At 37.0% G+C, this 24,548-nt stretch overlaps 1 protein-coding gene and 3 non-coding genes across 6 annotated transcripts in view; 3 read left to right on the forward strand and 1 right to left on the reverse strand.

Moving 5' to 3' along the window:
* LOC127422516 (ephexin-1-like) overlaps positions 1-17,383 on the forward strand; it is a 47,571-nt gene extending 30,188 nt beyond the window's left edge. For all 3 annotated transcript variants that reach the window (XM_051666103.1, XM_051666104.1, XM_051666105.1), the window contains 8 exons: positions 8,588-8,717; positions 9,410-9,484; positions 11,849-11,938; positions 12,406-12,569; positions 15,614-15,772; positions 15,885-15,964; positions 16,139-16,243; positions 16,452-17,383. In XM_051666103.1, the coding sequence (XP_051522063.1) occupies positions 8,588-8,717; positions 9,410-9,484; positions 11,849-11,938; positions 12,406-12,569; positions 15,614-15,772; positions 15,885-15,964; positions 16,139-16,243; positions 16,452-16,669 (1,021 nt within the window). In that variant the 3' untranslated portion in view covers positions 16,670-17,383. The remainder of the gene's footprint in view (positions 1-8,587; positions 8,718-9,409; positions 9,485-11,848; positions 11,939-12,405; positions 12,570-15,613; positions 15,773-15,884; positions 15,965-16,138; positions 16,244-16,451) is intronic.
* Positions 17,384-21,101: 3,718 nt separating this feature from the next.
* On the forward strand, positions 21,102-21,175 carry trnai-aau (transfer RNA isoleucine (anticodon AAU)). Its single transcript has one exon. It is a non-coding gene; the product is annotated as a tRNA-Ile (tRNA).
* Positions 21,176-23,949: 2,774 nt separating this feature from the next.
* Positions 23,950-24,021, reverse strand: trnap-ugg (transfer RNA proline (anticodon UGG)). Its single transcript has one exon. It is a non-coding gene; the product is annotated as a tRNA-Pro (tRNA).
* A 357-nt stretch (positions 24,022-24,378) lies between these two features.
* trnaw-cca (transfer RNA tryptophan (anticodon CCA)) lies at positions 24,379-24,450 on the forward strand. The gene has a single exon. It is a non-coding gene; the product is annotated as a tRNA-Trp (tRNA).
* Positions 24,451-24,548: the final 98 nt, after the last annotated feature.

The following is a 24,548-nucleotide window of genomic DNA, read 5'->3' on the forward strand; positions in this document are numbered from 1 at the left end:
TTTATGTCATACTTTTCAAATGATTATCCTACTCATATGCATGTGACATAAAATAAAATACAATTAGGTTGAAAGTAATCCAAAAGTAATCAGATTAGATTACCCAAAAATGTAATCTATGCGATTACGTTACTGATTGCATTTTTTTGTCATGTAATTTGCAATCAGTACCTGATTACAATTCACAAGTAATCTGCCCAGCACTGGTGACAAATGGGCATATTTATGTGTTATGGGTAAATCATTGATTCAACTGATTGAATGGTTTACAACAGAAACAATAACAGTGAGCAAAAACGATTTGTTCAAAAACACTAATTCGTTCACGAAAGAAACACTATACTTGTTTTAGGAATACACGCAATGAAGCTAAAAAATTGGAAAAAAACTATGAAAGTAAAATACAAATTCAGGTGAATCATGCTAAATAACGATATTGTTCAGACAAAGCCTTGTCTGAAATCGTTTTTTAAAAAATTAAGTTTGAAGTATGGGATTTTGGGGATTTCGATAGTCTGCTTTGCAAAAACTATAATTCTGATCATTTAGAAAAGTTATAGCAGCACGAACAGTCTGAAGGACTGTGCTAAATTTGGTGGATGTAGTTTGAAAGCCATAGGACGAGTTACAGTCAGAAATGTTGGTCTTGGTTTAGAGGTTTAAAAAAAAAACCTAAACAATGTCTGTAGAATAACAGTAAGTTGGCTTTAACAGTTTGTTGTATTTTCCGAGGTGCTGTCAAGCAAATAAGACAAACCAAACACTCGACGTAAAAAAATTGGCCTGTTGACTTCTACCTTAAAAAGTAAGGTTTGAAAAACAATGACCAGCCAAACCACAGTGTGAAGCCACGTCTACAGTACTCGCATCAAAAACAAGTTTCGCTCATGTTTATTGACAGTGGATGAATGAATTATGACTAGTGTGTCGGGTATTGAACTATCGATTGGTAGGATGTGTTCTCAGACACTAAATACAGTAAGATATTGTCTGTTTTATGTACATACAGTATGTGTCTGTATGCGTATAGTGTGCATTGCTTATATTCTTTACATAATGTGTTAAGTACAGTAGTAGGCTATGTCAAGGGTGTTTGCACACATTTCTTTTTTAGTGGATTTTGGGTTGAAGTGGCACATCTCCTGAAAGTTTGAAAACCCCTGGTGTACACTTGAGCATGTTTCTGGCAGGACTTCCTTGGTCAACCAGCTTCACCAAATAAACCAGCATGGACCTTCATGTTGGTTCTAAGATGGTCTCTTTGTCTTTTTGAGAATGTTTCCTTCATTATATGTGATGTGATGTGTGACGTCTCTTGTAATTAAACAAACACAGTGACTTGACTGGTACTGTAGGTGTGGCTCATGCAAGGAACAAAACCAAAAAATGCAGATGTGTCATCTGCAGGCAGTGTTCCCACACCTACACATGCAAGTTGTGTATGCTGGACAGCAAGGGTTAGTAGAGTGTGTGTGTGTGTGTGTGTGTGTGTGTGTGTGTGTGTGTGTGTGTGTGTTTGCGACAGGACAGATAGCTGTGTGTGGTTTGTTGTGTAAATTAGCTGGTTTGCATGCATGCTCAGTGGCTCCACAGACAAAGTGTCTCCCTAGACTCCTCCCTGAGGCTGAGTGATCCTCCATGGTTTCAGATGTGTTGTTTAAGGGGTTATGTAGATGCTTGCATTTGTTTATGCGTGCAGGGTTCATCAATAAGGATGCCACTATGGCCCGGAGCCAGTGTGAGAGACTTTTGGGCTAATTGACTGGAGTGTCACTTGACCTATTGGCTCACCACTGCATTATCACTACATCTTATGTTTGTTAATCATGAATATGTGGTTTTTTACGCATTTATAGTACAGAAACAACTACCAACTTTGAAATATCAATTCCTGTGACGTATTGAACATTGTTGTTTTGAATTTTTTAAATGTCACCAAGGCGACATTATGTAGCAGGCTAACCTAGATATTAAACTAATTAAAATTGCAAGAGTAACTTCCATGAAGCATCCAAGAAAAATTGGTTAGAAAATTATAAACAAATTCAACATATGCCATAGTGTTCTTTGGCAAAAGTGCATTTGTGAATTTGTAGCTGAATATGGAGTTACATTTATAAAGAAAACACTGCTGTGTTTTTGTGTGTTTGTAAGCCATAAAGCCCTTGGGACTTTCTTCACATAGGCTTAAGGCGTCATGGTACTTTCCATACTTGTAAGGATCATGGCTAAAGTGTGCAAAACCTGGTTGTGCGTCACAATGAAGTATATTTTTTGCACCGCACACGCTCATGTAGATAAACCTCTAACCTCATGCACTTTCAGTATTGTCAGTTTTGCGACCTAGTTAACTCAATGCCAGTTTATATTGTGCTAACGGCAATATCCCACTAAATACGAATTATATTTATAGCAGTTCAATCTTTTTTTTTTCTAATCAAGCAATAGAGTGCAAAATGAAAGAATCATTATAATGCAAAATATGCCAATAAAACATCATTTAAAATGTCTAATCAAAGTGCACTGATAATCATACTTGAGGCAGCTCTTCTGAAATGCCGCCTGCTGGACAAGTATGGAAGTATTTTAATGACAAACGTATTTGAAAAAGAAAAACATGCCGAATTGCACTTAATAAAAAAATAAATGCATTCCATTAACAGTGCTTGCATTTTTGGGGATGCAGTTTTACATGTTTGTATATTTAAGCTATGAATATTTCAAATGAAATCATTTCACACAAAATTTCATCATTCAAAATTCCAAAGTTCAGTTCCAAAATATTCCTTTTTTTTTCATTATTATTATTCGATAATTAATATTCAGTCCATTATATCTCGCCTTGCAAATTCGCCTCTTAACTGAATTGTAACCACTGAATTTTTTAGAGGTGAATTTGCAAAGTGAAATATAATAGATAGAATATTACTTGTCTAATAATAATAAAGAAAAAAAAACTGAATATTTTGGAACTAAACTTTGGATGGTGAATATTTATTCTAAAATTTTTATTGATGCAATTTTGTGCGAAATTTTTCAATTTAAATATTCATAGCTTAAATATACAACCATACAAAATTGCATCCTCCAAAAATCCAAGCACTGTTAATGCAATGCGTCAATTTCCATTTAATGCAATTCAGCGTTATTTTTGTTTCAAAGACATTTGTCATTAATATACTTCCATTTTTCAAAAAGTGAAACAGAATGCATTATACAATGTTTCAAACACGGGTATGCTGCATTAATGTCACATAACCTCATCATGTTATATGTGAGTGACCTCCATCTATCATACAAATAAATATGGTTATTTTACATTTTTAATGCAGTTTTGTGTATAAATGCCTTACCTTTTTTAAATCAGTAAAATTATGAGTTAAAAATCACAGCTGTAATTACATTAATTAAACATCTAAGATGGCCGCCTCGGTATGGCGCTCTCCAGTTCTTTTGCTGTTTGTGTTTGTTTGTCGTTTGTTTGTCCTGTGTTTAGTCATTTATTTCCAATCAGTTTTACCAGAGACAACCTGCACATGCAGACAATCTTTTACCAGTTTTTGATTATTCGGAAGTTCTGTTGGACATTTTAGTCGGAGGAGCAGCGGTGCTGTACAAGCGCATTAAAAGATGCAAACGTGGGAAGCGAGCCGGCACGTTGGTCAAACTCTGACAGTGTGGCTTTCGAACCGTCCTGCCAGTAGCGGATTTAGGCATGGGCGACATGTGCAGTTGCCCAGGGCGGCATCTTGCGGGGGGCCGGCACGAGGCACCCACACAGACCACCAGGTCAACAAGTTTGGGAGCGTGTTGAAGCGGGTTTCACCCAGGGCGCCATACAAGCTAGAACCGCCACTGCGCGCTGCCAAGCATCCATCTAGCGAATCTCCGCTCTCTTCCTAACAAAACGGATGAATTCTCCTCACCCGCAAAAATAAGGACTTTGCAAATTCTGCTGCATTGTGCTTCACGGAGTGAAGCCATTCCAGCCATTCCATCTACTGGGCTTCCATCTGTTCAGAGCAGATCGCACTGCAGATTTAAAGGGGAAAACGAGAGGTGGTGGAATGTGTTTTACGTCAACGAAGGTTGGTGTACAGATGTAACAACGTTGAAGAAGATGTGCTGTCCTAATTTAGAGGCACTCTTCATAAATTGTAAGCCTTTCTACTCACCACGGGAGTTTTCCTCATGTATTCTTGTGAGTGGTTACATTCCTCCACACGTGTGTGTGAGTGCAGCGCTGCAACAGCTGGCTGATCAGATCACAAACATGAAGCAACAACACCCGGACTCACTTATTATTATTCTTGGAGATTTTAACAAGGCAAATCTCACACGTGAACTGCCCAAATACAGACAGAACATTACATGCCCCGCCAGAGACAGAAATATACTGGATCACTGCTACACAACATTAAAGGATGCTTACCACGGGTCTGTTGAATGCTTGATTCTGATTGGTTTACAGACGTTCTAAGGTGTGCAATAGGCTTTTTTCACAATCAGGGTTTTGGAACGCAGAAGTAAAAGTTTGTTGGGTAAACTTCGACAGCGGTGAATGGGACTGGATGGGAGATCACAGCTAATATTATTTTCACTTACCCATTTGCTCCAAGACCAAAATTAAAAAATCCACTATTACATATCAATGACTTTCCAGAAGAGGAAAAAAAAATAGAGATTGGTAGATTAAGACACTAAAATGGGAGAAGATGCCAAATTTACTGTCACTCTCTCAGCAGCTGTAATAGAAACCCCCTCGTAGCTGTGGTAATTCAGTTTTTAAAACTAATTCCAGGGTAATATAACACAAAGCAGAATGTTGTAAATTTACACTCAATATTTCAACAAATTTTTTAATATAAAACATTTTGCGAGATTTACGCTACTAAATAAAGTGGAAACGCGTCATCACAGTCTGTGAAAAAGGTCTATTATTTTTCAGGTAAACGCACGGCTATGAAGTAGTTCCAGGTCTTGACCGCGTAACGGTTCCATATCACTTTGCCAAATTATTTCAGTTATTTCAAATAGCCGAACAGGCTACCACAACAAAATAACCAATTAAAACAAAGACATTGGATAAGAATGACAAACGGTGTCTATACTATCCTAAATTAATTTAAATTTCATCCTTGGGCTCCCTCTCTTTCTCTCTCTCTCTCTCTCTTTCGCTCTCGTCTCACCCACACACACACACAACGTACATACTACCACAGCAAAATAACCATATAATTAAAGACATTGGTTAAAGTAAATCGGTTAAGAACATCAAACAATGTCTAAAATATCCTACATTTATTTCAATTTAGGTTGAAAACTCCCTCGTCTCCCCCGCACTTACACACGCTCACACACATACATAAGCACGCGCATACACACACATACACACATTGAGACTCGCATTACCACCTCGAGTTTGCATTATTTTTCAATAATTCAATGGTCTGTCGTCAATTATTCCTTACATATTGCTCTGTTCCTAGAGCAGCTTTGAGACTCTCTGATCACTGTCTGGTTCATCTTCTTCTGACCTACAGGCAAAAACTAAAATCAGCTAAACCTGTAGTAAAGAATGTAAAAAGATGGACCAGTGAAGCAGAGCTGGAACTATAAGACTGTTTTGACTGCACTGATTGGAGATTGAAGCTGCACACACCAATCTGGACGAGCTCACAGATACTGTGACGTCATATATCAGTTTCTGTGAGGATATGTGCATTTCTTACTTGGACTTATTTAACATACAACAATGAAAAACCATGGTTTACAGCCAAACTCAGGCAGCTTCGTCAGGCCAAAGAGGATGCTTACAGAAGTGGGGATAAAATCTTGTACAATTAGGCGAAATACAGACTGACAAAGGAGATTAGAGTGGCTAAAAGAAGCTATTCTGAAAAGCTGAAAAAACAGTTTTCAGCTAACGACCCTGCATCAGTGTGGAGAGGCCTGAAAGACTTTAACAACTACAAGACACCATCCCCCAACACCGTAGGGAATCAACAATTGGCTAACGACCTGAATATGTTTTATTGTAGATTTGAAAACCCAGTCTCACACCCCACACCAACTCCGACCTTCACAGCACACAAACATTTACACCTCCTGCCACCACCCTCCTCCCCTCTCCTGCTACTCAACATGGACTTAATATATGTGAAGAGGATGTGTGCCGGGTCTTCCGGAAACAGAAAACAAGAAAAGCACAGGGCCCAGAGGTCTTTTCACCCACGTGTCTAAAATCCTGTGCTGACCAGCTGGCCCCCATCTTCACACAGATCTTCAACAGATCACTGGAGCAGTGTGAAGTTCCCTGCTGCTTCAAACACTCCATAATCATCCCTGTCCCAAAGAAACCCAAGATCAACGGACTTAATGACTACAGACCCATCGCTCTGACGTCTGTGGTCATGAAGTAATTTGAGAGACTGGTGTTGGCCCACCTGAAGGACATCACTGAACCCTTTTTTGAACCCCTTCAATTTGCTTATAGAGCAAACAGGTCTATGGATGATGCAGTCAATATGGGATGCATTACATACTTCAACATCTAGATAGACCAGGGACTTATGCAAGGATACAATTTGTTGACTTCAGTTCGGCTTTTAACACCATCAACCCTGCTCTCCTATGGACTAAATTAACCCAGCTCTCTGTTCCCGGCTCTATCTGTCAGTGGATCACAAGCTTTCTGACAGGCAGCAGCTAGTGAGAATGGGGAAATTCACCTCCAGCTCTCCCCACTACTCTTCTCCCTCTACACAAATGACCACCAAGGACCCCTCTGTCAAGCTCCTGAAGTTCGCAGATGACTCTTGTCATCGGCCTCATCCAAGATGACGATGAGTCTACATACAGAAGGGAGGTTGAACAGCTGGCCGTCTGGTGCAGTCAAAACAACCTGGAGATACACTTAAAACAGTGAAGATGATAGTGGACTCCCCAACATTGACCCCGCTCACCATTCTGAACAGCACTGTGGCAGCAGTGGAGTCATTCAGGTTCCTGGGCGCTACCATCTCACAGGACCTGAAGTGGAAGACCCACATAAACTCAATTTTGAAAAAGGCCCAGTAGAGGTTGTACTTCCTTCGCCAGTTGAGGAAGTTCAACCTACCACAGGCGCTGCTGATACAGTTCTAATCGGCAGTCATTGAGTCTGTCCTCTGCACTTCTATAACTGTCTGGTTTTGTTCAGCTACCAAGTCAGACATCAGAAGAATACAAAAGATAGTTCGGACTGCTGAGAGGATTATTAGCGCTCCCCTACCCATCCTGCTAGAACTGTACACATCCAGAGTAACAAAAAGGGCTGGTAAAATCACTCTTGACCCCATTCACCCAGCACACTTCTTCTTCAAACCGTTGCCCTCTGGCTGGTGCTACAGAGCACAGAGCACCAGAACAGCCAGGCACAGAAACAGTTTTTTTTCCTCAGGCCATCCACCTCATGAACAGTTAAAACTGCCCCAAGTACTTTCCTTTGGTCAATACAACCATGTGCAATATTCAATCCATCATTCCTCCTTATATCCATATTTCATTTATATTCTTTAACATATCCTACCTCTTCTTCAACACATTACATCACCTGCACATAACTGTATATCTGAATATAAAATATTCTAACAACATTATTGCGCTATTGTATATTTCTATCTGTATATTTTTATGTTATGTCTTATTTTTATTTTTATGTCACTATATGTATATATGTTTAAATGTATATGTTTGTATATATGTTTATACAGTACGTTGCATTCTCTTGCACTAGAAGCTTCTGTCACCATGACAAATTCCTTGTGTGTGTAAGCATACTTGGCACTAAAGATCATTCTGATTCTGATTCTGATATAATAGAACGTCAAGTCAAACGCATAGTGGGATATGTTGTGCAGTGTGCTGGATATATTATTATGCTATGGCTTTGATCATTTTAACTTTAAAATAATATTGTAAATGCATGACACAGATATGAGATATGTGCAAATTCAAAAGTAAATGACATGACTGTATAAAGAATGTGCAAGGAAATGACTGTCTCACACATATTGTACTATACTCAAGGTTTTTATTATTGTTTTATTTTTTATTTTTTTTGTACAAAACACAAAACTGGTCTGAAAGAGTATAAATTCTGAAAGTACATTGTGCTAAAAGAGTTGCTCAATCCCTGTTAGTAAGGGGAAGTTTTTGAACAATTAGTGACTCTTAAAACTGCTATTGTGAGGTTTTCTTGAGACAATAGCTGAATGAAGATTGCCAGGGTGAAAAAAAATAACTGAATATTTTGGAACTAAACTTTGGAAGGTGAATATTTATTATAAAATTCAGTGTGCTTTTTTTTTTCAAAGTCATTTGTCATTAATGTACCTCCATAGACAAGTCAAGTTGCCATGCATTTTTTGTTTGTGTGTGTTGCTATGTGATTGCTCTGCGGTTGCTAGGGTGTTGTTCTGGGAGTTTGCAAGTTGCGATAATTGTTTTTTTTGTTGTTTTTTTTACATGCACGCCAGCTATTTTTGTATTATCCTTGTGTTACACACTTGTACATAAATGTAATGACCATGTTTTTGTTTTTTAGACAGGAAAATTCTCTTTTCCGGGAGAATATGTCCATTCTGGAGAATCAGCCTAAAGTGAAGGGCCTCTCATTTACCTCTTTCCTCATCCTCCCTTTTCAGCGAATCACACGACTCAAATTACTTGTTCAGGTAAGAGCCAGTCAATTAAAAGTCTCAAAAGACTGGCAGAGAGTAGGGGGCCTCGGTAGCTCAGTGAGTGTTGATGCTGACTACCACCCCTGGAGTTGCGAGTTTGAATCCAGGGTGTGCTGAGTGACTCCAGCCAGGTCTCCTAAGCAACCAAATTGGCCCGGTTGCTAGGGAGGGTAGAGCCTCTTCGTGGTCATGATTAGTGGTTCTCGCTCTCAGTTGGGTGCGTGGTAAGTTGTGCGTGGATCGCGGAGAGTAGCATGAGCCTGCACATGCTGGGAGTCTCCGCGTTGTCATGCACAATGAGCCACGTGATAAGATGCGCGGAATGACGATCTCAGGCAACTGAGACTTGTACTCCGCCACCCGGATTGAGGCGAGTAACCGTGCCACCACGAGGACCTACTAAGTAGTGGGAATTGGGCATTCCAAATTGGGGAGAAAAAGGGGATAAAAAAAAAAGACTGGCGGAGAGAAAAAATTAGCCAATCAAATGCCTAGGACACTTTAGTAATGAGTCAGCCAATCAGAGTCTGCAAAAGCTGTCACTGTTAATAGTCAGTGGATTTTATACTGTCTGCAACCTGATTTTATCTATGAACTTGTGCTGTTTATGTGTATTATGGTTGAAAATAATGACCAGCATGTCTTTATGTTCTAAATTTGTGCAAAACTGCTTCTTTATGTTCTAGAATATTCTTAAGAAGGTGGAAGAAAATTCAGAGAGAGAAAAGACTGCTATATTGGCTCATCAAGAGTTGGAAAGGGTAAGATTTGTGTGTGTTGCTAAAATCCTCAAAAGGATAGTAATGGATTTTGGACACCGATACTGTGAGGAAAATAGCTTAATAAGCATACTAAATAATGTCTTAAAGAAAAGGTTAGAGGATAGAAAATATCATTAGCTCAGTATAAAAACAATAGGAGTCATTGGAAAATTCCCAGCATGATAGAAAAACAAACATGTGTGTTTCATCACAGGGTGTGGTTATAAACCCTGACATTAGTATGTCTCTGGACTTTCACCTGTCGAGCACGCCTTACTGTGTTGTCCTCGGCACCAAGGTTACAGTGCCACACCTCTTGTGGCAACTGGAACTCCCACAAAATGAATTTAATAGCTGTGCAATGGAATGCTGCTTTGTTCTCAGTTGTTTTCCTTTAAACATCTTAAAGTAATTACTAGTGCAACAAAGTAAGAATTACTGTAATTACAAGATGACAACTCGAATTCTACTCTAGATTTTCACTGCATCAGAGTCTAGAAATTATAATGGCGAAATTGATCTGTGTTGTTGATGACAGAAATAAAGAAATGTTTACCCAATAGTTTTCCTATGTGGACAGTGAGACTAAGTTGTGAAATTTTAAATAATACCAATCTATAGAAAGTCAGTTTTTTTATCAAATTGTTTATTATGTTTCCAGAAGTGTTGGTTATTCATGTTTTTGAGACATTACAAACATTACATCAGAAATTATCATAAATAATTCTGATTCAAAGTAATGGCTGGCATCATCATTGGCAACCATGTTAAACTATAAGAATACATTATAAATTCTGAATCAATGTCCTGATTACCATTGTCCCATGTCTGCCAAACACGTTGAGTGGTCCAAACATTATCTGCAGGATGCTCACTTGCTCCCTATTTAGTGAACGTCTTAACCTCCAGTGTGCTCTCTATCTGCACTGGTCTCAGAACAGTTTGAAATGCACCTTATTTTCATCCTAACTCCATATAAATTCTCTAAAATCAACATTTTCCGTTTTTGGGATGCATCCATTGATTCTCAATGTGATAATGCACAGTGAATATAAGATATTTTAACTGAAACTGAGCATACAGTCCATGAATGTGGTCATTGTGTTTAACAGCATACTGTTTCGTGACAAATCGCTCAAATGATAAAAATGGCATATCGGATGAAACTAGAGACTCTTTTGAATCTTTTGACTCAAACTCAGGTTTTTATGTAAAAACTTAATAAGGTTTCTTACCAGATGCTATTATGTTGCCGTTTCAACCAAACACAAATTCCTCTGCGATCGCTGACATGTTGTTTTGTCACATGACTCGATCCGCTGAAAGTTTAACCCTTTACTGACATCCCAGAGTCTCCCGAACTGAGATCAGTCAATTTAAATGAAATGAAATTATGTGTTTTGAAGCCAAAATTCGCATGTGGACACAGGGTCGCACAAAGAGCTAAGAAAAGGTGTTAGGTAACACTGGCTATGATAAATGACAGTCCAGTCCAAAACTTTGAGACCACTTGTCAAAATGCTTGTAATTTGCATTTATTTTCACTAAAAATGATATTATCAGCATAATAATTTTCGTGAGAAGTCTAATTGAAAAATGTACTTCAATTTCTTAGTAGCTTACATTTGATTAGTGACTTACAAATAGTGCAGGCTTTTAAATATTCCTTCATTTTATATCATAACATTTTTGTAATTTTTCAAAATCCTAAAACTTTGTTTATGTCCTGGTTTAAAGGAAATAAATCACAGATTTTCAGTGTAGCCTCAAACGTTTGGACTCTCCCATATTTAGAGGTTACTACCCAAGTGCCTTTAGCTGGTAAAGAATTTAATGGATTTATCTAGTCAGAAACTGGTAATCACGGAAATTCTGAAATTAATTATTTACACCATAATGCTCAAGTCTTCAGTTCAAGGCTTCTGAACTGATCATATTCCAGAAGAAAAGCAATGCTGAATTATACAGTAAAGTTAATGCACCAAAGGGCAGACCTGATCAAACAGCTGATACTGGTACTCCCAATTGGAGTAAATCTTCTGTAATATGTTTTATCAGTCAAACTTGTTCTTGTATGCGTGTGCATGTTTTTCTAATTGTGATGGCAACAGTTCTGAAAATGTCATCACAAGAATGGTCAAACCTGATAAACCGAAGACATTCCCACACGGAAATAACATTTAGGAATGGGCAAAATAATCGTCTAATTTTAGATTTGAAAACACCTGCTGTATTTCTAGAGTATTAGAGTTATTAGTCTATAGTAATTACAGTAAGCTCATAATAATATTACACTTGAATGGGCTGTCCCCACCAAGACATAAGACATAAATATACACGTATGTGTGTTTTTGTTGCTTTTAGATTGTGAAGGAGTGTAATGAAGGCGTGCGGAAGATGAGTCGCACTGAGGAGCTGATCAGCATCGAAAAAACACTTGAATTCAAGTTAAAGGTACATAAAAAGGACACACAAAAATACTTTACTAAGTATGACATAAATATAACTGTCAAATTATTCATTGTAAAAATGTCATACCATAACTCAAAACTGTCTCTCATTTACTGAACGGGTTAGATCATCTAAAAATGACAGCTCTGTCACCATTTAGGGTGACACTTTTTCCTTTCATCTCAGTAACAAAGTGTCCCACTTAACCTGAATTCACCCTCATGTCTGTCCAAACCATATGACTTTCTTCATAAAACACAAAAGGAGATGTTTTGCAAAATATCCAACATGCTCTTTTCCATTTAATAAAAGTACATTTGAACCTACCTTTTAATTGAATTGTTACATGAACCCTTCGTAAGCATTCTTAAATGTTGTATTTGATACACTATACCAAAACAGTGAAAACTAACTGTTGTACAGTCTCATCTTAGTAAGCCCATAATGTGTTGTTGTCACCTGATTTACAGTCAGTGCCTGTGATTTCACACTCTCGCTGGCTCCTGAAGAAGGGTGAAGTCCAGCAGATGTCTGGACCCAAGAGCACTAGGACCATGCGCAGCCGCAAGCTCTACCACCCCATTTACCTGTTCCTGTTTAATAACCTGCTGCTCATCACTAAACGCAGCTCCAGGTCAGTTGTCACATCATTCGCACTGCGCTAAACAAGTAGAACATAAACTAGTGGTCGACAAATATGAGTTTTTCTTTGGCCGATACGATAGCTAGATCACAGGGTGGCTGATGGCCGATATACAGTAAATTCCCATATATAGTACATTGCTTGTCAAAGGTTTGGACACACTGATTCATTCTTTATTAATATTTATTTTACTGTACATTCTTTATTCATTCTCTGAGATGTCTGTTTAAGAGCATTTAATCTGGAAAGCATCACATTCTGATTAACATCTGCTAAACATCTTAAAAAGATCAGATTTTCAAACATTCTAAATGATAAATGTCTCAAATACATCTGCTGAATGTCTTATTGACATCTGAGGGGAAATGTTTTATAGACGTATTGCAGATGAGCAAACAGTCTAAAAAATATATCTTCCAGATGTAAACACACATCACATAGACGTCTGGGAGATGTACGTGTGCTATCAGAGTACTATTTTTCCATATTTTAGTATCCTCCTGAGACCCGAGCATGACTGCTGTGTGCATTTACCATTTCCATTTTTGACTTGTAACTAGTAGCACCTAATAAACATAAAAAAATTAAAAATTCGGGGGCCTGGGTAGCTCAGCGAGTTTTGACGCTGACTACACCCCTGGAGTCGTAAGTTCGAATCCATGGCATGCTGAGTGACTCCAGCCAGGTCTCCTAAGCAACCAAAGTGGCCCGTTTGCTAGGGAGGGTAGAGTCACCTGGGGTAACCTCCTCGTGGTCGCGATTAGTGGTTCTCGCTTTCAGTGGGACGCATGGTAAGTTGTGTGTGGATCGTGGAGGGTAGCATGAGCCTCCACATGCAGAGTCTCCGCGGTGTCATGCACAGCGAGCCACGTGATAAGATGCGCAGATTGTCGGTCTCAGAAGCGGAGGCAACTGAGACTTGTCCTCCGCCACCCAGACTGAGGTGAGTAACCGCGCCACCACGAGGACCTACTAAGTAGTGGGAATTGGGCATTCCAAATTGGGAGAAAAGGGGATAAAAATTTGAAGAAGAAAAAAAAAATTTCTAAAATAGAAAATAGTTTTCCTAAAAATGTATGTCCACATATGTGGACACCGGGACATAGCTGTGAACTTTTAAATAATACTAAGCTATAGGGGCCTGTGTAGCTCAGCGAGTATTGATGCTGACTACCACCCCTGGAGTCGTGAGTTCGAATCCAGGGCATGCTGAGTGACTCCAGCCAGGTCTCCTAAGCAACCAAATTGGCCCGGTTTCTAGGGAGGGTAGAGTCACATGGGGTAACCTCCTCGTGATCGCTATAATGTGGTTCACTCTCAGTGGGGCGCGTGGTGAGTTGTGCGTGGATGCCGCAGCGAATAGAGTGAAGCCTCCTCAGGTGCTAGGTCTCCATGGTAATGCGCTCAACAAGCCATGTGATAAGATGCGCGGATTGACGGTCTCAGACTCGGAGGCAACTGAGATTCATCCTCCGCCACCCAGATTGAGGCGAGTCACTACGCCACCACGAGGACTTAGAGCGCATTGCGAATTGGGCATTCCAAATTGGGGAGAAAAAGGGAGAGAAAAATAATAATAATACTAAGCTATAGAAAGTCAGATTTTCTTTTTTATCAGTTTGTTTATTATGATTCCAGGAGTGTTGGTTATTCATATTTCTGAGATGTTACAGACATTACAGCTGATTTTCTGTAAAGCTGCTTTGGATCAATGTATATTTGGAAAATCATAAATAAAAAACGATATACCGTATATTGACTTTTATGTTACAGTGTTTTTTTTCTACTTTGGCAACAAAATATCAATGTTCTCTTTTTGCACTGTCAAACCTACAAGTGATAGCCAGTGCTAAAGCATTTAACCAATCAGAAATCTGCATAATACAAAGTAATGGCCAGCATCGTCCAATTACTGCCAACCATGTTAAAATAAAAGAATACATTATAAATTCTGAATATATGTACTGATTACCATTGCACCATGTCTGCCAACCATGTTGAGTGGTTCAAACATTTTCTGCAGCCTGAAACTGAACTTTTGACAGGAAGTTTGAATTGAATACACTTGGCACATAGGTAAGCTATAGGATGCTTCATTGCTCCCTATTTAGTGACTGACTTAACCTCCAGTGTGCTGTCTGTCTGCACTGTTCTCAGAACAGTTCGAAATGCACCTTATTTTCATCCTAACTCCATATAAAGCCTCCGAAAGCAAAAAACATTTCTCAGCATGAAAATGCACAGTAAATATAGGATTTCTAATGAAAACCTAGGGCTATCGTCCACTATAGTGTACATTGTGTTTAGCAGTGTGGCATTTCACGTTAAATAGCTTAAATTTTTTAAATGGCATATTGGATGAAACTAGAGACTCTAATCTTTTGACTAAAACAGGTTTCATTGTCAAAACTTAATTAGGTTTCTTACCAGGTGTAGTTTTTTTTTGGCATTTCTCCCAGAGACAAACACGTGCTTCGAAAGTTTAACCATTTACTGACAGCTTAGAGTGTCCTGAACTGAGATCAGTCAGTTTGATTGAAATAATTTCAAATAGTTAAACTCATCCTAACCCATTTTTATTTGATTTTTAGTTTTGTAAAGAAATTAATGCATAGGCAAAAATTTCATTTCTCAACAAATCTAGTTTAAAGCATTTAATCATAAGCCTCAAATAAGATAAATAAAAAATAAGAAAATAGATTAATGCACAAAAATGTTACAATAAAACCCTATTGTATACAATATTTATTCAACATTCACTAAAAATTGAAAATAGAAATCGTTTGTTATCCATTGACTTTCGACTGTTGGTAACACTGTCTCAAGGGGTCGCCAAAGCGGACGCAATTATTGTCCAATGCTGATCATTTCAAAATGGCCACACTGTTCTGTATATTGATTGATTGAATATATTGGTCTAACACTACCATAAACTTACTAGTCCTACTCCCCTATGTGCATCTTTTTTTGCTATTATTCTGTTTGACTGTTAGGTTATTAATTTGTTGTGTGCATTATTTGTTTGTGTTTATCAGTGGAGAGAAGTACCAGGTTCTGGACTCTTGCAGTCGCTCCATGTTGAGGACTGAAGATCTGGAAGATCAGGGTCAAATGTTGGCATGTGCTTTTGTGCTGAAACTACTGGAGAACCAGGAGGACAGACAAGTCAGCTACATGCTCAAGACTGAAAGCATGTGAGAACACAATCCTAAAAAGTCCACATTAGAAACTATTATTATGGTGATTAGAATATGTATTTGATTTATAGAGTCAAAATGAAATGTATGGCGCTGTGAATATTTACAGGAGCGATAAACTGCGCTGGATATATGCTTTGACTCCAAACCGCCGTACAAGGTTCCTCTCAACCAGTGCTCACCAACCAGGTAACACACAGGCACTTGTACAGCATCTACATCTACTTGTTGGAGATGTTGTTTAGTGGTCACATACTGTGACACAATGAGCTATGGCGATAATGCTGTATCCCTGCCCTATTTCTAGTCTCTAAATCATATCTGTGTGCAATATATGATTTATTGTTTATGTTGGTGTGTCAGATTCTCCTCAGGTACAGTGCATTCAGTCCTATTCCTCTCAGGAGCCTGATGAACTTTCTGTAGAAATGGCTGATGTGCTTCACATTGTGGAGTCTACTGATGATGGTGAGAGATCATTCATGGCCTTTTCTTGATTTATAAATAAAGAAAGAAATGATGAATATTATCAAGACTACAAAAAATCCCTCTCTTTCTTGTTAATCATTTCATATCACATGTTCTTTTCTCTTGTTTAATGCTACTCTTGTTATGCACCCTTTGTGTTTTTCCTCTCTTTTTATCTTCATTGCTTATGCTTCTCTCTCTCTTACAGGCTGGATGTTGGGTGAAAGGTTGCATGATGGAGAACGGGGTTGGTTCCCAATCCGTGTTGTAGAGAGGATTATGAGCGCTGAAGTTCGGGCTCAAAACCTGAAAGAGTGTCAACGGATTCAACAGGCTCAGGAAGGAGCGCAGGGGACCAGAGCCGCCTCTAGGGGGCGCCGTGCAGCTAAGAGTCCCCAGTACACTCCATCCTGGACTGACCTGTAGATTAGGAGCAAGAAATGACATCCCATTTGTTCGCTCATTCCTGACCCAGTAACCAGAAAGTAATACCATCTAGATGTCACAGTTGCATTGGATCCATGGGCTTTGGTCACCGCTAGTCATTATATGTCCAGTGTTTAACAAATACATGTCTGGTGTCATACTTTTGACTTGGCAGAGTCTTGAAACAGCTCTTGCACTATAAGCACTTGTATTTTTGAATCGCTGCTTCCATTGAGTCATAACACACTGTATGCATGAAGGATTTCAACTTATGCAATCATATACAGGAACCAGTTTCCAAAGTTCACACATATGAGATGAACTGAAAGCAGGAGGTAGGGGAAACGAAAGAAAATAAATACTATGTCAGGACTTTTGTAAAGACATTATGCTCCTCTTCAAAAGGAATGTATTAATGTGTATGGTCTCACCTTACTGACAATACAGGTTTATATTTTTTACCTCTGAGGACAAGAGGATGTACTGTACCATATGGAGCTCATTCTCCTCCCATAAACTTGAAGATCAAAAAAAAAAAAAGGAGATAAAAAAAAAGTTTGCAAATATCTGGCTTTTTATTGGAATTGTTTGTGAATATGTTGTCCTTGAACATGGAAGTATGCAAAGCAAATGAAGGAAAATAAGATGTTTAAGATTTGCACAAGTTGCATGAAAGTGTTTGACACAAGTACAATCACACACATACACATAAAACATTGTTTTACCTACACAAACACATATTCACCCAAAAGGCGAGTAATCTCGCTGAATCATTAATCTTTTCCAAGAGAGAATGTATCTTCCATAAGAGAGAACTAAATTTGCTGTTCAGCTGGAGTAGGTGTTTTTGTAGTTTACGGTGTGTGCATGGTCATATAAAAACTTCTCATGTTTAAATATGTGGAAAAAAGGTAATTGCCAAAATAATTGTCCAATTTCATTTTGTAAAAAGATAATTTATTGTTAATAAAAAATAAATCTTAAATACTGAGGTCTTGTCAACCCGTCTCGTCTCATTTAATAAATAACAAAACCCGCGTTTGTGTAAGAAATGTCCATTCAATGTGTTCGCAACTCATTTTACTTTGGTAAATCTGACGTATTTCCAAGTGAAGCGGTTCAGTTAGAAAAATTGTAGGGTGGGATTTGATTTTATCCATTTGGAAATTAATTAATATTCTCTCATCATTTACAGTACTCACCTCCATGCCATCTCACATGTATATGACTTTCTTTCTTCTGCTGAACACAAAGATGTTTAGAAGAATATCTCACCTCTGTAGGTCCATACAATGCAAGTCAACAGGGTTCAAAACTCAAGCACAAAGACAGCATAAAGGTAATCTATTCGACTCCAGTGGTTTAATCCATGTCTTTAGAAGTAACGTGATAGGTGTGGTTGAGAAGCAATCAATATTTAAGTCCATTTTTACAGTAAATTCTCCTACCTGCCCAGTAGGTGTTGATTTGCACAAAGAATACGAATCACCAAAAACAAAAGTAGAACTCTTAGGAGAGAAGAGCACTTATGAGGGCTGTTTGAAAGAGGAGATTGATAGTAAAAAAAGAACATAAATTTCTCACCCACACCTATCATATCACCTCTGAAAATATGGATTTAACCACTGGAGTCGTATGGATTACTTTTATACTGCATTTATATGCTTTTGAGCTTCAAAGTTTTGAACCCTGTTGACTTGCATTTGATGGACCTACAGAGCTGAAATATTCTTCTAAAAATATTAATTTGTGTTCAGCAGAAGTAAGAAAGTCATACACATCTGGGATGGCATGAGGGTGAGTAAATCATGTGAGAATTTTCCTTTGTGGGTGAACTATTCGAGTTATGACAGACAATAACTGCACATGTTGAGCCTGAACTCATTTTTGCTCCGACAAACACTTAAAATTGTCTTTGTTCTCCATCTAGATTGCTCGTTTCGGTAGTTTTTACATTGCTTTTTATGAAGACCGGAACCAGAAAACAGTCCAGTGACTATCAGAATCATCATGGAGCCACCCAGTGTTTGGTCAGTAAATAGACAAACTCACAACTTGGAGTTTTTGTCTACTGAAATTAATTGAAAATACATTTTTACTTCAATGTTCATTAGCGGAATGATACAAAACACTTTAAACAACAGTACAACCCATTAAAAAGACCACAATCCCTCACAGCCTCGTTTTCATTTCCGCCAAATATTAAACATGGCGCCACTGTTGGTAGATTCAGATTAGATTTTTCTTTGGAATAACAAGAAGACCAGGGCCGTGTATTTAAAAGGTAAACAGTCCATTTCTGAATATGAGTCGATTTCAACAGCAGATTACATGTCTTGCATTCTCTTGATGTATGAGATCACAGACACCAGTTTCCTGAAGTGAGACCTTTGCAGAGAGCACACCAGCAGCAGAACCACCAACACAAGACCACTTCCTCTTTCCCAGCTGTTCACAGACATCTTATTACTTTAAAAAATATCTACTGTTGATGTTGTGTAAATGCAGCTGTGTGTAAATGCACTTTGGGCGAGCAGCGGCCCTGATGTGAGTAAAACAAAACATGAAAAATTCAGTGAATCAGTGGAGAGACTTAAAATTACAACTCACAGTAACATCTAAAGAAGAAACGGCTTATTATGTGCACCATACAGATATAGAATAATTCCTATTTAGTAAAACAGGTTGGTACTACCCAGTGTTATTGTAGTTAACGAAAACTAAAATAAAAACTAACTAAAACCATTTACGTTAACTAAAATAAAAATAAAAACTGAAATTAATTGAAAAAACTAAAACTAAACTAAAATACTTTTTCTTAACTCCAAAACTAACTAAAATAAAAATGATCTCGGATTCATTTCAGTTTTAGTGTAGTTTTAGTTTTAGTTTTGGGCTGAAGAAAGCTTAGGATGTCTTTTACCTTAGACAAAAGCAAAAATGAAGAAATTCTTAATACTGAGAAGTAGAACCTTTGAAGACCCTATTTCGACCAAATCTCAGAGGAAAAATTATTCTCTAGAAAATAACTACAAAGTATTTAGAATGAATTTTGTATTTTTTGTAACACTTTTACATCAGAAATCCTTATGTAACATTTAAAAATATTACACCTCAAATTTCTGTTATTTTCTTTACCATTGCTTTTCCCACTGGTGGTCATGAAATGAGCTCTGCCACACATCCCAATGTCAAAATCATCAATTTAAAACCTCAAAAAGGTAATAAATAGAGAGAGAGAGAGAGAGAGAGAGAGAGAGAGAGAGAGAGAGAGAGAGAGAGAGAGAGATTTTGCCCAAAAATGACAATTCTCTTATTATTTACTCACCTTCATGCCATTCAAGATATGTATGACTTTCTTTCTTCTGCTGAACACAAGCAAAGATATTATATAAATATCTCATCTCTGTTGGTCCTTACAACACAAGTCAACAGGGTCCAAAGCTTTGAAGCTCTAAAAAGCAAATAAAGACAACATAAAGTAATCCTTAAATGGTTTAATTCATGTCTTCTGAAGAAATCTAATCGGTTTTGGGTGAGAACAGACCAAAATGTAACTCCTTTTTCACTATAAATCTTGCAATTGCAGTCTACAGGAATGATCGCCAATGAAACTGCTGATGTCAAGATTTACAGTAAAAAAGGATGCTACCTTTATGTGCTTTTTGGAACTTCAAGGTTTTGTACCATGATGACTTGCATTGTGAGGACCAACAGAGCTGAGATATTCTTCTAAAAATCTTACTTTGTGTTCTGCAGAAGAAAGAAAGTCAGACACATCTGGATGGCATGAGGGTGAGTAAATTATTAGATAATTTTCATTTTTGGGTGAACTATCCCTTTAATTGTTTACTTCCCAAAGATTAGTAAAGAAATGGTTTATAATCATCTAAGGAAATTCATATGGATACAATGGGGATCAAGTTTAAATGCCCTTTGTCTCTTTACCCATATTCACTCTATGTTGTAAAAATTGCAACCTTTGCAATCCAAATTAAACACAATAATACAAATAGATAGAGGTAACAGAGAAATGTAATGTTAGACATTTTTAAATGATACCAGTAAATGCTTCTGCTTTGACAGCCATGAAAAATTAAAAAAATAAACTAACTAAAACTGAAATAAAAACTAACTAAACTGAAACTAACAGACAAACTGTGAAAACTAACGAAAACTAAAACTTATTTGGAATTACAGTTTGATATAAAATAGAAATAAAAACAAAATTAAAAATCCAAAACTATACTAACACTGGTACTACCACTATTATCTGTTGACATGTTATCTTCAGGCTGCAGCATGTAAGAATAATGTTGCAGCAATTAATGGATCCACCAGTTTAGTTAGTTAGAACTGTAAGGAAAAAAACTTTAAAGACGTTTTTTATTATGATTAAATATTTATACCCAAAATTTAAGACTTTAACCATGGCCGGTTAGCTCAGTTGGTTAGAGCGTGGTGCTAATAACGCCAAGGTCGCGGGTTCGATCCCCGTACTGGCCAAGTATGTTTTACTTTGTTATTTTAGTTATCTTAGTTATCTTATAGTATCGCACAGTGTAACTTGTTACATAATAGACTACAAATGGCAATACAGGCTAGCAGTTGAACTTATTGTCAACAATCCCAAGGAAAGTGGGTAGTTCAATGTTTATCCGGCTCCTACAACCTACTTCTTCATATCCAGACATGAGAACAAATTTAGCTACATTTGAAATGAAGTAAACTCTACCGTACTATGGCAAGCCGATTTGGCTTTCAATGCATCAGCGATACTCGTTGCAATTGTGCTAGTAATATTTCAGTTAAAGAGCTCTACAATATATTTTTAACTAGTAAGAATTCCAGTTACAGAGCACTCTGTTTGCATTTCTACTAGTAAGAATGCAATTGCAGAATTCTTTAATTGGAATTGTTACTAGTAAAAAGGCAGTTGCAGAGCTCTGTAATGACATTTTACTAGTAAAAACTCCAATTAAAGAGTTCTACAATTGATTTTTTACCAGTAAGAATGATAATTACAGAGCTCTGTAATGGCATTGTTAGTAGTAAGAATGCAATTGCAAAGCTCTACAACTGAATTACAGAGCTCTGCAATTGCCTTTTTACTAGTAACAATTCCAATTAAAGAGCTCTGCAGTTGCATTCTTACTAGTAAAAACTTGTATTCATTAGATGCAAAAATGTATTACACCCATTTTCCTTTCCAAATCCCGCCTGAGGTAGGCTACATTTCAAAATAAAGGCCATGTTTGCCATGGTAAGATATTAGTATGTTTTGATATTGATTACATTCACATAGTGTCAGAATTATCGTGAATATTTTATATTTCTATATAAAAATAGAAATATGCTTTTTTATTGAAGGATAATATTTTATATTAATTAATTATATTAACTCACCTCTGTATACTCTTGAAAAAAGTTCAAGGATGTTTTACACATCAGAAACTCATACAGTCCACTGTGGTCTGCAGCATCTACAGTATAGTTTTTAGAAACCTGCCAGTCAGACACTTGTGGATTTTGTCCAGAAAATGATTTTTTCGAATGTAAATGTGTAGATTGTGTGAAAGTTTGCAAAGAGTACAGAGGTGCACATGCAAAGCATGTTTTAATGTTATTTTTTTTTTAATGAATCATAAATGAGGATAGCAATTTTTTTCTTCTTATGAAAATGTAATAAAATGTTTTTCTGCATATTATTTTTTCATTTACCCTGGTGTTGTTTTTCCTACATTCACAAGTTGTGCCTAATGTACTAAATACCGGACAACATTTTTTTTTTTTTTGTCAGAATTTGTAATGATTGTAATCTTTTTAATAAATGTATAATAACATAAAATATAATATCATGTAATAATATATAATCATATCATACTGTTATACTCATAATACATTTTGAGCCCCAGATACATATTTATATACATCTTCCCACCTGCCAATTTATACAAGCCAGATGAATATGAAAATGCATGAGGTGCCATTACCATAATGAGATGGCACTGAATAGAGAACTCTACAATGCAATTATTCCTAGTAAGAGTCACCATTGTAGAGCTCTAAAATTACGTTTATGTAGTAAGAATGCAAGTGCAGAGCCCTGCAATTACATTATTGCTAGAAATAATTCCAATTAAAGAGCTCTACAATTACATTCTTACTAGTAAGGATTCCAGTTACAGAGCTCTGCAATTAAACATATCTTTAATGCAATTTTTCACTAGTAACAATTCAATTACAGAGCTCTCTAATGGGAATTTTTACTAGTAACATTTCAGTTGTAGAGCTCTCTAACTGGAATTCATACTAGTAAATATTAAATTATAGAACTCTTTAATTGGAATTCATACTAGTAAAAATGTAATTGTAGAACTCTCTCTCTCTAATTTGAATTTTTACTAGTAACAAATGAATTAGAGAGCTCTGTTATTAAAAATGAATGGGAGTCAGTGGAAACATATGACAAGTAAAGATTCAATTATAGAGCTCTCTAATTGGAATTCTTACTAGTAAAAATGTAATTATAGAGCTCTCTAATTGGAATTCTTACTAGTAAAAATGTAATTATAGAGCTCTCTAATTGGAATTCTTACTAGTAACATTTTTATTATAGAGCTCTCTAATTGGAATTCTTACTAGTATAAATTGAATTATAGAGCTCTCTAACTGGAATTCTTACTAGTAAAAATGCAAATAGAGAGCTCTCTAATTGGAGTTCTTACTAGTAAAAATGCAATTATGACTAGAAAGGCTGGAAACATTAAAAGATAATTTGGCCTTCCATACCATACACTTGATTGAGACTTTAACCAAAGACTCCCTTTGAGAAACCACTGCAATATTGTGAATTACATAGTGCACGCTGTTAGTACTTACACGGGTTAGGAACTAAAACACAAGTTTCCATAATGAATAATACAATTATTTTGCATGTGAATGAGTTAAGAACATTAATTATTTACTTAGAACAATGAGCAATAAGATAATCATTTTAAAGGTCAATAACTTAACATTGTGACAGTCGCTAAGATGCTAATCATGTCAGGGTATTTTTAGTTTTTTAGTCAGGGAAATGCACCATGCCAACCTTAACTTTTTTTGCTGACCGTTTCAATTAGTGATGTAGGACTACAGCTGTTTATAAATGGTAAACATTGTAAACAGTGTGTGTGTGCGCGTCTCTGCCCAACAAGAAAGAGCAATATGGCATTGTGCATTAGTACATATTTTATCACTTAGTAGTTGTCAGAATATTTTAAATTAAAAAAAATCTTGGGCTCGTCCGGGATTTGAACCCGGGACCTCTCGCACCCAAAGCGAGAATCATACCCCTAGACCAACGAGCCATGTATACAGCGCATGCTATGATGTAATAAGAACTATCGTATTGTATCATTTTGTTGTATCTGTTTATAAGGTTAGACGTTCGATCAAACTGAAAAACTACGTAAAAACTGCACTATTATTCGATAAGTGACTGGTCCACTGCACTGTGGTGGTATAATATTATTTGCAGCGTTTTTGTGTATTTATACACATTTGAAGTATAACGAAATAATTATTTACCTGTAGTTATCATATGAAGCGTAGGGGTGCATTTTTTTGTTCCTGACCAAATGTACACTTATCAGATTCAAGGTTCTGACGGCAAAATCTAAACTAAATGCCAAACTAAAATCCCGAAAATTTTGTTGCACTTTATAGGCCTTGTGGTGCAACGGTAGCGCGTCTGACTCCAGATCAGAAGGTTGCGTGTTCAAATCACGTCGGGGTCAATAAGCATTTAGTACTTTTAAAGTAAAATAAATATTTCTGGCGTTGCGTGCAATCTGCAACAGTACCTACTTTTAGAGTTGAGTGTTTCAACCTCAGT

This window comes from Myxocyprinus asiaticus, chromosome 31 (assembly GCF_019703515.2).
Source record: "Myxocyprinus asiaticus isolate MX2 ecotype Aquarium Trade chromosome 31, UBuf_Myxa_2, whole genome shotgun sequence".
NCBI classification, from domain to species: domain Eukaryota; kingdom Metazoa; phylum Chordata; class Actinopteri; order Cypriniformes; family Catostomidae; genus Myxocyprinus; species Myxocyprinus asiaticus.